Genomic DNA, 17,088 nt, shown 5'->3' with positions numbered 1-17,088 from the left:
ATCTTTAATCCATTTTGAATTTATTTTTGTGCATGGTATAAGAAAGTGTCCCAGTTTCATTCTTTTGCATTTTGCTGTCCAGTATTCCCAACATCATTTGTTAAAGAGACTGCCTTTTTCTCATTAGATAGTCTTACCTGCTTTGTTAAGGATTAATTGACCATATAATTGTGAGTTCATTTTTGGGTTTTCTATTCTGGTCCATTGATCTGTGTGTACTTTTGTGTCAGCACCATACTGTGTTGATTACTACAACTTTGTAATATAACTTGAAGTCTGGGCTGTTAGCCTCCAGTTTTGCTTTTCTTTTTCAAGGTTACTTTGACTATTTGGGGTCTTTGTGGTCCATACAAATTTTAGAATTGTTTGTTCTAGCTCTGTGAAAAATGCTGTGGGTACTTTGGTAGAGATTGATTTAAATGTATAGATTGTTTTGGGTAATATAGATCTTTTTTAAAAAAATTTCTTTGAGAGCAAGAAAGAGAGAGCACGAGAGGGGGAGGACCAGAGGAAGAAGCAAACTCCCCACTGAGCAGGGAGCCCTATGCAGGACTCCATTCTGGGAGTCCAAGATCATGGCCTGAGCCAAATACAGTTGCTTAGCTGACTGAGCCACCCAGGTGCCCGTAATTTGGACATTTTAACAATATTTGTTCTCCCAGTCCAGGAACATGGAATGTTCCATGTCTTCATTTCATATACCATTTCTTTCATCAGTGTTTTATAGTTTTCAGAGTATGGGTCTTTTACTTCTTTGGGTAAGTGTATTCATAGGTATCTTAATTGTTTTGGGGGCAATTTTAAATAGGATTGATTCCTTAATTTCTCATTCCACTGATTCAATACTGATGTAATTTCTTTATGTTGATTTTTTATCCTGTGACTTCACTGAATTTGTTTATCAGTTTTAGCAGTTTTATGGTGGACTCTTTCGAGTTTTCTATATAGAGTATTATGTCATCTGCTAAGAGTAAAAATTTTACTTCCTTGCTAATTTGTATGACTTCTATTTCTTTATGTTGTCTGATAACTATGACTTTGACTTTTAGTACTATGTTAAATAACAGTAGTTTCATTGAAATTTTTATTTTGAGGATAATTTCCTATACACATGGAGTTGTGAGACTATCTAAAAATCCTATGGGATGCCTGGGTAGCTCAGTAGGTTAAGCCTCTGCCTTCAGCTCAGGTCACTATCTCAGGGTCCTGGGATCAAGCCCTGCATCCAGCTCTCTGCTTAATGGGGAGCCAGCTTCCCCCTCTCTATCTGCCAATTTGTGATCTCTCTGTCAAATAAATAAATAAAATTTTTTAAAAAGAGAGAGAGAGATCCTATAATATTTAAAGGTCCCCTTACCCATTTTCTCCCAATAGAAATATCTTGCAAAAGTGTTGTATAATAGCACAACCAGAGTATTGACATTGATAGTCAAGATACAGAACATTTTCATCCACATGAAGATCCCTCATGTTGCCTGTTGTAGCCAAACTGACTTCCCTTTCACCCTGACTCCATCCTTAACTCCTGGCAACCACTAATCTGTTTTCCATTTTCTGTAATTGGGCTCTCTATCTGTTTGATTAATCTCTATATATATACCTCCACAAAGACCACACAGTCTTGATTACTATAACTGTATAATAAACCTAGAAAATGAATAGACTGATTTTTCCCAGTTTACTCGTCTTTTTAAAAACTCTTTTAGCTACTGTAGTTGCATTTTCTTTTCATAAAGAATTTCTGATTTGTATACCTTTTATTTCTTTTTTTTGTTGCATTAGAAAGGTCTTCCCAGGGCGCCTGGGTGGCTCAGTGGGTTAAGCCGCTGCCTTTGGCTCGGGTCATGATCTCGGGGTCCTGGGATCAAGTCCCATATCGGGCTCTCTTCTCAGCAGGGAGCCTGCTTCCTCCTCTCTCTCTCTCTCTGCCTGCCTCTCCATCTGCTTGTGATATCTCTCTGTCAAATAAATAAATAAATAAATAAAAATCTTTAAAAAAAAAAAAGGAAAGGTCTTCCCAAACAATGATGAATAAGAATTGTGAGAAAGAGCATCCTTAACGTATTTCTGATAATAAAGGGAAAACATCCCCTCTTTCATCTTTCTTTAACATTAAATATAGTGTTAGTTGTAGGGTTTTTGTAGGTACTCTTTATTAGGTTGAGGAAAATTCCCTTGTATTTTTTTTTCTGAGTTTCTTTCTTTTTTTTAATCTTGAATGTGTTGTGAATTTTGTCAGGTATATTTTTATGCATCAGTTGATATGATCATGTGATTTTTCTTCTTTACTCTGTTAAAAGGATGGATTATATTAACTGATTTTTGAACATTGAGCCAATCCTGAGAATAAACCCAACTTAGTCATGAAATATAATTATTTCTTTATGTTGTTAAATTCTGTTTGCTAATATTTCTTATGGATTTCTGCATCTTTATTTAGGAGGGAGCTATAATTTTTTTATCTTTTTTTTAACTGTATATTTTTGGTAGTGAGCATGATACTGGCTTGATAAAATGAATTGGGAAGTATTCCCTCTTTTTCTGTTTTCTGAAGAGATTGTGTAAAATTGGTGTTGATTCTTTTTTAAACATGTGGCATAATTCACCAGTGAAAATTTCCGCTGTGGATATTTCTCTTCTGGGAGTTTTACACTTACAAATCCAATTTCTTTAATACTTACAGGTTATTCAAATTATGTATTTTATATTGCATAAGTTACGCTTTTTAAAGAAGTGGTTCATTTCATCCATGTTCTCACATTTATATATGAAGAGTTTCTCATAGTCTTCCCTTATTATCCTTTTGATATCTATAGGATTTGTAGAGATTTCCCCTGTTTCATTCCTGATATTGGTAATTTCCCCCACCACTTTCTGTCTCAATATTTCTTTCCCCTTTTGGTCAATCTTGCTACAGATTTGTCAGTTTTCTTGAACTATGTAAGGAACCAGCTCTATACTTCATTAGTTTTTTTTTTTTTTTTTCCTATTGCTTTTCTTTTCTTAACTTCAATGATTTCTATTATTTCCTATTTCCTTCCTTCTGCTGCTTGAGATTTATTACATTCTTTTTTTAGGTTCTTGAGGTATAGAGTATTCCTAAGACCTTTATTCTAATGCATGCATTAAGTGCTATAGATTTACCTCTCAGCACTGCTTTGGCTGTATTCTATAATCATTTTATTCAGTTCATGATATATATTTTTTAATCTCCCTTGAGACATTCTCTTTGTCCCATAGATTATTTAATATTGTTTAGTTGCCAATGTTTAGAGATTTTCCTGTTATACTTAGGCTTAAATATAGCTTTGATATGTGCTTCTATATATTCTTGATGATTTTCTGTCTAATTGTATAATCACTTGCTGAGAGAAGGATGGTGAATTCTCTAATTTTGAATTTTTCTGTTTTCTCTTTCAGTTTTATCAGTTTTTTCATCACCTTTTTTTGCAAATTTGTTATTTAGTATATACACATATAGGATTGTTATGTAAATTAGCTCTTATTACCATTATATAATGTCCTTTTCTGTTTCCATTAATTTCTTTGGTCTGAAGTCTACTTTGTCTCATATTGATATATCATTCCTGATTTTTTTCATTAATGTTTGCATGGCATAATCTTTCTCATTTTTTACTCTCATCCTTCTAAATTAGTATATTTGAAATGAGTTTCTTATAGATAGCATATCATCCATGGATCATGTCATAGATTAATGGCAGAGATGTCATTCAAATCTGGCAATTTCTATCTCTGAATTGGTGTATTTAGACCATTTTCATATAAGGTAATTATTGATATGTTAGGACTTAAGTCTTCCATCTTTGCTTATTTCTGTATTTTTTATTTCTCTGCTTTTTCTCTTCACCCTTACTGTTGGTTATTTAGCAGGTGGGTGTTTTTTGTATTTTTAGAATCCCACTTTATCAATTGTGTTTTTAGTGCATCTCTTTGTGTAGTTCTTTTAGTGGTTGCTCTACTCATTACATTGTACATATATAGCCATCAAAGTCTACTGGCATTGTCATTTTACCAGTTTAAAATATAACAAATTTCTTTCTTCATATTCTTTTGCCCTGACTGGCTTAGTCGGCATAACATGCAACTCTTGATTTCAGGGTCGGAGGTTAAAGCCTCATGTTGGACAGGCAGCCTACTTAAAAAAAATAAATAAATCTAAAAATATATAATATAAATATTTCCTCTAGATGCATTTAGAACCATGTCAGATAGTGTTCAATTTTTTGTTTCAACATCAAACATAATTTAAAAATCAATAGGAGAGGGAAATTGTTGGATTTATGTGTATTTTCTATTACTGTGTTCTTTCTTCATTTCTTAAGATTCCCTTTTTGTTAATTAGTTCTTCTCTCTCTCTCTCTCTTTTTTTTTTTGATAACTACCATAGTTACTGTTTTAACATAGGTCTGATAACAACTTACTTTAATTTTTCTTCCTGAGAATGTCTCAATTTCACCTTCAGTCTTGAAGGATATTTTCACTGCCTGTGGGATTCTAAGTTGTTGGTTCTTTTCTTCCAGCATTTAAAAAAATGTGTTATGACCTGTATGGTTTTTAATGAGAAATTCACTAACATTCTAATTGTTTTCACCCATAACTACTTTTTCTCTCTCACTGTTTTCAAGATTTACTCTCGATAATTTGGTCTCTAAAGCTTTGTCTGTGAGTCTGAAATGCCCAGCTGAGTAGTAGGTGCATCAAGAATCCAGCACAAATTTTTGTAACTTCCATAAACAGGAGATGCTTGAAGAACGAGTCATAAATCTAGGATTTCTGCAAGCCCAAAATTACATACTTACTTGCACCATATGAGTCTAGAACCAAAATGGGGTCTAAGATAAACTGCCTTCCAACCTAAGGAATTTATATAAAAGCCAAGCTTTCTGTTAAGTGAACACAATTTAGAGGTAGTATATGCAGAAAGAAGCATGATTTTATGGCTAGATATGAACATATGAAACTTATTCTTGGAGTGGTGTTTACAATTCATTATAAACTTCTCTTTCTTATTTTGCTAATTGTGACATATAGTCCCACTGAACAAAACAATTTAGAACAGTGATTTATTTATTAAAGAATATGTTCTTACTTTCTCTGCTTGTGTTGCTAATACAAATGATAAAAGTCTTAATAGGTGGCTGAGTCAAAACGTTTTGTTCTACATCTTGGTGTTTCTCCAAGCCAGCACCAAGAATGAGATGGAATCGGGTAGATTATTGTGTTGTTTTCTATAGGGTAGCAGTTTTGTGAAGAAGAGGTTTTAAATCTCTGTAGTGGTCAAGATGGAAAGTTTCACCAGAAATGAATGGACAGCAAATAAAACATGAGTACCTGTATTTGGATGTTTTACCACATACCCAAGACAGACAGTGGATTGTAAACCTTTCATTTATTGGACTGTTTGGGCTCCATCTGTAGACCAGTATGTTGTTTCAGTGTCTGAGACAAACCACAGAGGATAGCCATACTTTTTGAATGTTGTTCTTCATTTTAATCTGTGTCTTTTCTGTGGTCAGTCCTGATGAGAAAACTCTTAACTCATTGTGGTATATCCAGATATGTACCAGTGGGTGGCAGTAGATATGGAAGAATTCTAAATAATGTAGCTACCAATCATAGATGGAGTCTAAAAGTAGTATACTTGAGGCCTTTTTTTTTTTTAATGTAACTGATCATTTTTCACACATTTTTCTGACTTTAGCAGGCATACTGAAGGGTAATTTTTAAAATAATAATAACAGCTAATGTATATATTATTTTTACTATGTATCAGACACAATTTTAAGTGTTTTACATATATTTTAAAATAACACATTTGATTATTTTCAAGATATTTTGGCTAATATACAATAATATTATTATTCACTTAAAATATTTACCTATACTAGTATAACAGAACAGAAAAAGAAATTTGCTAATAAATATTATATTAAGCAGAGGAACTATTCAGCTGCCAGCCATTCACCTTCACAGATTTTTGTTGTTTTATTTTGTGAGATATACTGTACATTGTGTGATGCATACACTTTGCCAAAAACAACTGCCTTTTCAAAAGTTTTTCGTATTTGCTTTCCATCAAAGCAACATCTTTTGATGTCTTCTCCTGGATTTGAGGAATTTCATTTTGCAGAGCAACTAACTATAGGTCTTCTCACAGATTATTGGTATGCAAATTGCTTTAGGAAAGTTTTCTTTCAGTTTGGGGAGGCATTGGACGATGTGTAAGCATTTATGATAGAGTTTGGAATAATATGTCATTTCAATACATCTTGAAAAGCAAAGGAGGAGAGTCAATTTTTCAGAAAAAAAGTGCTGGATCCTGATTCGGTTTAGAAGCCCTGGGTTCGGGTTCATGCACATCTGTTCACTAGCTGTGTGACACTGACAGAGGCTTTGGCCCTTCGAGAACTCCTCATCTATAAACTGTGATGAAGTTGGATTAGATCAGTGGTTTCCAATCAGCATAATTTGGAGCTTTATAGCTCTACTACGGCACCACAGGGGGTGATGCCAGGTTAGGAATAGAGCCCCAGCAGGCTGGCCCCCAGGTCCTCCCTTCTGCTTTCACCTGAGAAGCTTTCTTTCAGCTATTTAAATTACAGTACTTATTTATATACCATATACACTTGAAAGTGTATATGATTTATTCATAAGAAAAAATTCTACTTGTTTTAAAAAAAAAGATTGAAAACCCTTGGATGAGGTTATTTCAGTGGTCCCTTCTGTCCCTAAAATAGTAATGATTCTAATAACTAGGAAGCCAAAAAAGAAAAAAGATAAATTGGTCCTGGTTCTTAGCATGTAGCCAATGTCTCTAGTATACAACTATGGGAGGCTAGGTCCATCATTTATGACCTCTGAAGGGTTGTAAGGTACTCTCTTATTTGATTAACTTTATTATACCACAACTGCACCCCACAAAGACGAATGACACAGATGTACTTTTTTTTTTTAAAGATTTTATTTATTTATTTGACAGACAGAGATCACAAGTAGGCAGAGAGGCAGGGAGAAACAGGCTCCCCACCAAGCAGAGAGCCCGATGCGGAGCTCGATCCCAGGACCCTGAGATCATGACCTGAGCTGAAGGCAGAGGCTTTAACCTACGCAGCCACCCAGGGGCCCACAGACTTACTTTTTAAAAAGCTTACTTTCTTTTGAGAATTTATACTACCTATTGTTTTAGGTAAATGGCAGGACACAGAGTAATACTGAATAGAAGCACTGATTACTAAGTGAGGTATAGGAGCCAGAAGTTAAATGCTTTTCTCTGTAATCATTAATTTGCCATATTCTGCTGTCAATGCTCCTCTGTCCAACAATTTCCCTCTCCTATTGATTTTTAAATTATGTTTAAAAATGTTGCTGTGTCTGAAACCCTTGTTTCTATAACTTTCTGTCCATGACCAGCTGGGTGGAGATATTTTATAGTAAAGGTTAAGGGAGAAAATCTACTCATTTCTCAACTTGATCTCCAACCTTTCTGTCAAGGGTCAAGTTTCTAGAGAGATGGGTTGCTCATGTACAGCCTGACATGATTTTGCTTTTAAAAACAAATAAACAAACAACCTATCTGTTCCTTGGCTACCAGGAACCAGAATCAACATAAAAAGAGTGTCAAACCTCCTTAAACAGCCAGACCACTAGTTGCAAAAACTGTGAAGAAAGTAGTACAAGACCATCTTAGCCAAAAACATGGTCAAGATATATTACCCTGAATGTGCCAGAGAAATGCAAAGTGGAACAAAACAAAACAACACAACTGGATTTTCCCATTCTCATCCATAATAGCCTGTTTTTTTTTAAATGGTATTTTTTACTCTAATAACTGTACGTCCTAATGAGTTAGTATCAGCTTATTTAAAGAGTTGGAGCCAGTCCAAGGAAAATAGGCAGGACTGCTGCCCTTTTCACCAAAAAAAAAAAAAAAAAAAAAAGAAAAAGAAAAATCTTTCATTAACTCATGTTGATGGAAGCACATTTAGCCACAGCAATTTGCAAGGCAGTTGAATTGCTATTTGTATTGAACAGCAAACCAGAGAATAATAAAGCAAAACAGGAACATGCCAGTGGTGAGCAAGGGAACAGGGCAGCCCTTCCACTTTTTCCGTGCTGATCATTCGTTCTAAAGCCGGTAAGACCAAACAACAAACAAGATTGCTTATTATAACGAGATGCACTAATCACACTCTGTGGTCCCGGTCTCTATCACTGCAGCTGTCCAGAGGCCTCACCTAGATTCTCTGCTCTTGTGGTTGCAGTGAAGTAGTTGCTTCTCAGCAAAGCCCGGTGGCCATATTTTACCAGCACAGCTTAATAACCCTGTTCATCATCCCAAATGCATGTATTCGAACAAGGGACCTAACAAGTGAACAATTGCAGAGAGCAGTGATGTAGAGGAGGAGTCAATTTGGGGGATCCAGGTTAAGCAGCAAAGGTAAAGAGGTAGTAGTTAGGGAGGATATGGATATGAAGACATCGGAGCCCTGATCGTTGACATCAGAGAACTCCTGAAGGAAATCAGAGGAATACAAACATGTGCATTTTTAAAAATAATAGTATTAAGGAAGGTACAATTAAGTAAAGGGAGTTAAAAATGAGAGCAGGACGTGATATATATGGCAGGAAGATTGCCCTAGGATTGCAAGGAGAGCAAAGCTCTAGCTGGGGCTTTAGACTAACTAGGGAATCTCAAGCACATCATTTGCCTTCTTTGAGCCTCATGTCTTGATTTACTGTAGAATGAAGCGCTCACTGTAAAATAGAACATTCTTATCAATTCTGAGCTCTCCAAGTTTCCAAATAAAGATAAGAAAGCTCAATACAGCTGGACTACCAGCGACTTTTAAAACTGACAGCAATCCAACTAAACCTAATTTAAGTACAAGCAAGAAGGAAAGGACGGGAGGAAAGGAAGAGAAAGATGGAAAGAAAAAAGAAAGGAAGGAAAATAGGGAGAGAAGAAGAGATGGAGGGAGGGAAAGAAGAGAGTTAGAAATTCAAGTTATGTGGGCTTCAGGCAAAGGTCAGTCTTGTCCTCAGCCTACTCTGTCTCTTGGCTCTGCTTTCTTCTTCACCAGCTTTGCTGTTGTACACGTTCCTTTGGCATAGTAGAAAATACGGCCTAGAAAGAACCAGGCTAATATAAGCTTGTGGCTTCAGAAGGGAATTCTACCAATTTTTGCCTGTGTATACAGGTTTTAGTCCCTGTGTTGTTAGCAGGACAGTCTGGACCCATTCTGGGCTTGAGTTGAGGCCTAGCTGGAGGGGGCAGCTCCTGTCTCCAGGCCATGCTTCTAGCAAGTTAGGTAGTAAGCATTGGTGCCTCGTGGTTCACACAGGTGTCTGTGTGTGGAGGCTGGAGGCTGGGGGAAGGGAAATGATGCCCATCAACTCTTTTCTTCTTAGAGAAGCTGCCCAATGATCCCTGCCTCTCCAGCTCACTAGCTGACATTAGTAAACAGATCTCTTTCCCATATATCCAGGAATTTTTCCGATTGGTTCTTCTGGGCTGTAGTTCCACAAGACCCTTTGTTGTGCTGTCTCTTTAAGGGTAGAGACTCAGTTTCCTCTCACCTTCCTGGCTCTCCCAGAGCCCAGGGTGATTGTTTTTAAAGTTCCAGGTGTTAAGTGCCACTGATTGTAAGAACTTCTGAAATTGTGCACCTCTGGTTTTTGAAGTCAAATGTCACAGGGATTCCTTCTCCCCTGTGTGGGCTCCCTATGCCTACAGTGCCTGCTGTGAGGGTCTGTTTCCTTCCCCTCTTTGTGCCCAAGTTGTCCCTCCCTCGTGAGGACAGTCTGAGGGTCTATTTAGCTCCTAACAGCATCTCTGTGCTTCTTATCCTCTTCCATGTGGCCTCTTCTCTACATTTAGCTGTGAAACATCTGGTCTACCAGTCTTTGTATCATCTTCTGGGTTATTTACACTCATGTGGGCCTTATCTAGCGGTAGCCGTGGGATGAGGTGAACCTAGAGTTCTCCTACTCTATCATCCTTCCCAAAAGTCTAGAAGTTCTATATTTAAAATGCCAGTTATAGTTTGTGTTTTTTTTGCTGTTGTTGTTCAGTTGTCGAAAATTAAGCATTCCAATTGGTACTAGCCTTTTTGGAAAAACAGCATAACCTCTATATATTTAGAGAAATTGAGAACATAATTTTTAAATTGCAGTAATTCTATAAAATTCTGAGGGTAAAAAAAAAATTCTGAGGGTAACTGAACATCTTTACCTTTGTATATCTTTATATTTATAATATTATTGAGTCTGTGAATTGAGTTTGATTGTACAAGAGATGCAGTACCCATTATTTATCTGCTATGTTTTAGCAAAGGTATTTGGTATTTGATGTACCAAGTGGAGTTGGAGGAACAAGATCAGTTTTCTTTGATGGTTAGTGGACCCTACTATCCATCACTCCAAGTCCAGTGTACAATTAAACTTCTGGGTTTTCAGTAATTCAGTGCAGGGGGCCTGGCTCAGAGAACCTTCTAATATCCAGAAGTAGTGAATCAAAATGGCCATGTTCACATAGGGACACAGTAGTGATCTTACATCTTGTGACTATTCAAGAGAGTTGTGCCAAAGACACTATTTACTGAAACTGTTGTTTTTAGCCTGTCTGGTGCCTATTCCTTCTTCTTTTAATAGTTCCCTGGTCTTTCATTTAGAAACTATCCTTTCTATTCTTCATCTAATCCTTTTGGGGTTATCGGTGGAAGTGCTCCATCCTTTCCCCTAGCCAGTCAGTAGGCAAGAGATCTAAGCTAAGCTCATGAGCATTTCTCTTTCTGGAATTTCACCCAGAGTGGAGTGACACAAAGACTAGAGGCAACCAGGATAAAATGCCTATTAGTTCATGATACTTACATTCCTACCATCCCAAATCAGTTGTTACTCTCTATAGAGTAACAACTGGCTCCTCTTTTCCCATGCATCTGTTAGTTACTCTTATGTCCCTGTAATAAATTCTGAATGCTTCATGTACAGTTAACAAATGATTGCTGTAAGTTAGCAAGTGTTGGGTACCAAAGCATCCCCAATTCCATGTATATAGGTCCTGATTCTGTGAGTTGGGATTGGCCCTGGGCTCACTGGGCAGTTTGGTATCTCTTGAGCTCCCCTTCTGAGTCATCCATAATCATCTTCAAGCCAGCTAACAGCTGTGCTTCTGGGCATTGGCTAGCTGCCAGTTAAGGCAAACTGCAGGGTGTCATAGGTGGGAAGAGTCCCAGGCCCTTGTCATCCAACAGGTTGTCCTGGCCTTGTTCTATGGTGGTGAGAGAGTTCCAAGTGGGGAAGTGAAATGCACAAGGCCTCTTGAACTCTCAGTGCAGTTGGGCACAGATTCTGCTGTAGTCTGTTTAGCCAGTCAAGTCAGGAGGCTGGGCCAGAGGTGACATGTAGAGAGTAGATGAGTGTGACCTCCTCAAGGCGGCAGCTGCAGTGTCACAATGCATATGAGTAAGGATTCGGGGTGAGGAATTTTTGAAGGCACTGAAACAATCTGCCACCCCCAAGTTCGTTTCCGTGTAGCTAAAGAATCTGCTATGCCAGCCAAAGACCCCTTCTAAAATGCAGCCTAATGCCTTGACTTTCTCCTCTCAACTTTATAGACCTAACCCTCATTAGGGGAGGTTTGGGAGCCAAAGTCCACCCTTCTATGGGATATGGAGCAAAAATCACCTGTTCTCCTGAATCCCAGTATATCGTGTTTTGATGGAATTTTATGTGACCCTTCTGTAGCTGAATTAGCCATGCAGACTCGCCATCAGTCCTACCATCTGCCAGCTCTCCTAAGTTCCAGCATATTGCCTGTTCACTTATGACCTATAGCCGCATGCCTTGTCTACTCACCGTAGTATTGCTTCCTGCTGTATGCAGTTTAGCACTTGCTAAAAACATTTGCATTTGCCTTTCTGAGATATATATTGAATTTCTGTAAGTTATATTTTCCTTTTATGCAGCACAGCCTCTTGGTGAGCTCCATCAATCACAGAGCAAGGCAAATACTCATATTAATGTGCACTGCTGTAGGTGTTTCTTGCCTGTTTTCATCCAACTTCTGACTCAGCCCAGCCCTCTTTAGGTTTGTGAGATCTAATAAGATCATAGCACAGGGTGGTATAGCTGCAGGCAGAAAATTGTGCTTGCCAAATATATTTTCCTTTATAGCAAGTTTGTAAATTAATGTAGGGCACCGAGATACCATGGCTATATGCATGCATATAGACAGAACTCTCTTCAGTTGACTACCTTTTCTTCTAGCTGCTAATTTCCCTGAGATGATGCTAAGCTCTTGGTCAGATGTAGCTTTAGTGCTTCCCACCTTCTCAGCGTGAAATGATAATTAATATGCCTTTACAGTGAAGGTGGTGTTCTACTTCCATTAATAACACCCATTATTCCAGGATGTTTTAATCTGGTTATAAAAATGGACTCTGGAGGCGGAGTTTGGCTTGGGAGCTTATTTTAAGAGCAAATGGTTTGTCTCTAATTTTTCATTAAAGGGAAAAGGAAGTTTTGTTTTTTTTTAAAGAAAATTTTGTGTTACTTCAGAGTTATATAAACAGTGGGCCAAATTCCTAAAATATTGGTATGATTTTGGATTTGTAAATTAGTTGGTCTTCTTCTCTGGTACCTCCACCAGAGTCCAGACCTCCCAGGACTTCTCAGCAAAGTCCAGATTGGCAAAGTCCAGATCTCTGTCCCATCTCCTCCGTTAGGATCAGAGGGCATTTCTTTGACATTCCTTTTCACACTTAAACATTAAATTCTCTTTCCAGGCAACAGTTTTTGCACGCTCCTGACTAAATTGAGTTTGATACTAAGAGGCAATGTTATCTTGATGGGCATTTTGCTTTCTTCTTATAGATCTCCTGGAGGAGACCCACAGAAAAGATGAAGAAATGGAATCTCTGCAGGTAAATTCTTCAACAGAATTTTATCCTTGGGATAAAAGCATTTGTTTTTACCCTGTTAGCCTTTATTGTTACCACATTCAAACCACTGACAAATAGAGTGAAAAACATGTCAGAATGTTAAAGCCCAAGTTAGAATTTGCTTCCTTTTAGAAGTGTGTGGGAATATTTATAATCTCCTAAAGCAGGAGGCCAAGTCAGCCCCTGTGCTACTCTTGAAAGGAACCTTTATTCCATGGTATAGCTTAATAGGAACCACAGCGTTAAGAAATGAAAGCAACATCTTTGCAAAGTCATTTCCCCCAAAAACAGGGCTGATGTATGAGGATGAATTCATGGAATCTGCATTTCAAGTGAAAGTCAAGAGAATTCTGGCTCCGTGAATGTCATCTACCGATGACCAACCAAGAATATTAACACCTACATGGAGCTTAAGACTTTACCTTGTATGCCTCTTAATTCACTCTGGATTTACACATAGTTCTTGGACTAGAAAATTGTGTTTGAAAGATTACTTTAGAATTTTAATTGACAGTTCCATGGTATGAGCAAGTGATGTTAACTTGGCATCTGACAGTGGTGGTTCTCTCTTCCTTTTACTTTGGGCTCACGTGCAGATGGCTAACTCAAGTGTCTGTCTTTATTAGGGGAAACATAATCAGTTATACTCACATGACAGAACCAATTCACTTAACGTCATACTGGGGATTAAGAACAGTAAATACTTTGGACATTTAGAGTTCTTCCTGGGCGTGGAAGCTGCAAGGCAGGACTGGAGAGTGATAAAATGAGCTGGCTTGAATGCTTTAGAGATAGAGGTTTTTGCTTCTGGCAAATGAAGGACAGGTCAAGTGAAGCCCAAAGAATGAGAGAAATGTTCTATAATTGGGGATTCTTCTATTTAATGGTGTATTTGTTAAAAGAAAATTATATTATTGATCTAAAAATGAAGAAGAAGATAGTTCCATATCCCTAATAAAAGTGGCATGTCTTGGCCACAGTTCTGTACAGATTGGATTTATTTAATAGCTTGAGCTATAGTCAGGTTAAAAAGAAACAGCCCTGGTTGGTCCTCTCTGGGGCTAGGAAAAATCTCAAGTGCATAGTCACCGTCTCTATGTCTGAGAAATTAATATCAGACTCAGGAAAAGCAAAGCTTTCATGTATACCAAATGTATATGTTGAAAAGGTAATAAAGCCTTTCAGAAGCACTTTGATTATGCATTGTATTTGCCAGAATAACACATGTAAACAAATTTATTGAGTAGATAGTACATATATGGCCTTTTGAAATGACAGCACCAACCTTTTTGAGTTTACTTCTCTCACAATACAAATGTTGGAAACAGTAATCCTGTTAAATTTAATAGCCTCTCTTGCTTCTCAAATATTTATTAAGAACTGGCAGCATTTCCTACCAAAATGTCCAGTGAGTACAATAGAATGCACCAGCCAACTAACTGTGGGCACTGATAGATGTAGAGTATCCAGTATGATGTCCAACAGCAGGAAAGTTCAATGCTGGCACTTTGTAGTGACAATTAATGCCTAATAGTCTATTAATAACAAAGAAACTGACATCTCTGAGAGTACACAAGAGTGCAGAGACACAATACAGAAAACCTTTCATTTTAACACTAGAGAAAAATTCATTGAAAAGACCTATATTCCTGAATTTCTGTATTCATATTATAAATATCGCAGGCGATAGTTTTGAGAAGACTATCAAAGTATTTAAGTTGAGGGGCTCCTGGGTGGCTTAGTCATTAGGCATTTGCCTTCAGCTCAGGTCATGATCTCGGGGTCCTGGCATCAAGCCCCGCATCAGGCTCCCTGCTCAGCGGGGGGACTGCTTCTTCCTCTCCCTCTGCCTGCTGCTCCCCCTCCTTGTGCTCTCTCTCTTTCCCTCTATCAAATAAATAAAATCTTAACAAAACAAAACAAAACAAAAAAAGAGGTATTTAGGCTGAAGTCCTACAATCACACAGTAGAACTTCAAGGAGTGAAAGACAAAACAGTTTAAAAAAATGATAGCAAAAGATTGGAAATTGATGACTTTGAATTTTAATACTGGCTCTGCTTCTGGGCAACTTTGAGTACCTCAATTAACTTTGCTGTGCCTATTTTCTCATTTTAATATAAAATCATAAAACTGTCTTCCAGAAGTGTTTAGTGTGGATTAGATTATCCTAGGAGGGAGAGCTAAATATTTAATTCCAATTTACAATGTTAACAAATCCCCATGTATCCAAATTGGAGTCAGTTTTATTTACTCATTATCATCATATAATTATGTATAACAGACATTCTGTATTTAATGTCATCTTCCTTGAGGATAGGGGGTGTTTATCTCTATACCCTTTCCAGCTTTCTTCAAATAAAAGATGTTTCACATACTCATTGAACAAATACTTGTTGAGCACCATTTCTGGGCAAGGCACTAACTGTACTGAGTGCTAGGGATACAAAGGCAAGCTGTTTCTACTGATGCCTTCCTGCCCTGGGAAGGTATCTGTTATATAATAATAAATATTACTAGAGGGGATTAGATAATAGAGGGGATGTGCAAGTCACTGTGGGAGCATATAATAAGAACACCTGCCTTTATTTGGTGGAGATATAAGATAAGTTGGGTGGAAGCGTAGGAGGTTGAAGGTGGTGGGTTGGGTAAGATGGAGTAGAATGGCAAACCGAGTAGATTTCCCAAAGGAAGCCAATATTGAAATGATAACTCGGAGTTAACCCTGGCAAGTTTGGAGTAAAAATAAGTTGTAGGCAGTGTGAAGGAGATAGGAAGACCCTTACTCTTATTATGTGGGAAACCAGTTAAGAGTTTGAAGCAAGATTTTGAAGAATTAAGAATTTGAAGCAAGAGAACAATATGATCACATCTTCATTTTTTAAAAAAAGGTTTTATTTATTTATTGGAGAGAGGGCAGTGGGGAGGGGTAGAGGGAGAGGGAGTAGCGGACTCCCCACTGAGCAGGGAGTCCAACACAGAAGCTTAACTGACTGATCCACCCAGCTGCCTCAAATCTTCATTTTTTTTTTTTAATGGGTAACTAACTGGCTGTAAAGTCCAAAATAACTGGGGGCAGGTAAGATTAAAACCAGAGAGACCATTTAAGCAGATGTTTGTGGGAGTTTCGACAAGAGATGATGGTGACCTGGATTGGGTGGGAGAGAGAGCATGAAGAGGAGTGGGTAGTTTCTTAATGTATTTTAAGATCTAAAATTCCATGGGACCTTGAGATTGGTTGTTAGGAAGTAAAATGGAAGGGGCTAAGAATAACTCCTGGATTTCTTGACGGGGCCACTTCATGGATGGTTGTGCTAGTCAGTGAGAGAAAAGGAAGCTGTCTGGAGCTCAGAAGGTGTGCGAATTGGATATGCAGATTTTGTTGTCAGCAGATTGGTCTCCATATCTTATAGATGATACTAAAAGTCATAGGAGTGCGATGCCTGGCTGACTCGGTAGATAGAGAGAGAGGCAAGTCTTGATCGTGAGGTCGTGAGTTGGAGCCCCACGTTGGGTGTATAGCTTACCTTGGGGGGAAAAAAGTCATAGGAGCAGTGAGGATGCCCCAGGGGAAGTATGTAAAATAAAGAGAAGAAAACAGGCAAGAACCATAGGGAACACTCACATTTAAGTTTTAAGCTAAGGATGAAAATCTTGCAAAGGAGTCGAAGACATAGAGAAAATAACTTCAGGAGGGCATACTATTATGAAGTGTAGCAAAGCATATTTCAAGGGAAAAACAATAAAACTGAGTAAATAAATCCTTGAATCCCCCTAGCTAAGGGGCTTAAGTTTTAAAATTAAAATTTACCATACAGTAAGTGGCAATTTCCTGTCATACCTATGTAGTCACTCTTGTCTTTCATATTCCCAAATACCTACTATTTAGCACAGTGCCTTCCCATAGTTAGGGACTCAGTAAATTTTTGTTGATCAAATGAACAAATAAATACTACCTACTGGACTCTGATTTAGCACCTGTTTCTGGTCTTCAGAAGGTCTGCCCATTAAAAAACAAAAACCATCCTTGTCCTACAGGTCATTTTCTGTTAAAAACATTTGGAGAAGAGGGCTCCTAGGCTCTAGCATTCCTGTGTATGCACATACGCACACACCCACTTTCACTCT

At 37.7% G+C, this 17,088-nt stretch overlaps 1 protein-coding gene across 4 annotated transcripts in view; it reads left to right on the top strand.

The window, feature by feature from the left end:
* CEP128 (centrosomal protein 128) overlaps window positions 1-17,088 on the top strand; it is a 398,290-nt gene that overhangs the window by 311,547 nt on the left and 69,655 nt on the right. For all 4 annotated transcript variants that reach the window (XM_044229569.1, XM_044229570.1, XM_044229571.1 and 1 more), the window contains one exon: window positions 12,895-12,944. In XM_044229569.1, the coding sequence (XP_044085504.1) occupies window positions 12,895-12,944 (50 nt within the window). The remainder of the gene's footprint in view (window positions 1-12,894; window positions 12,945-17,088) is intronic.

The sequence above is a fragment of the Neovison vison genome, chromosome 13 (assembly GCF_020171115.1).
Source record: "Neovison vison isolate M4711 chromosome 13, ASM_NN_V1, whole genome shotgun sequence".
Classification (NCBI taxonomy): domain Eukaryota; kingdom Metazoa; phylum Chordata; class Mammalia; order Carnivora; family Mustelidae; genus Neogale; species Neogale vison.
This window is presented reverse-complemented; position numbering and strand designations above follow the sequence as displayed.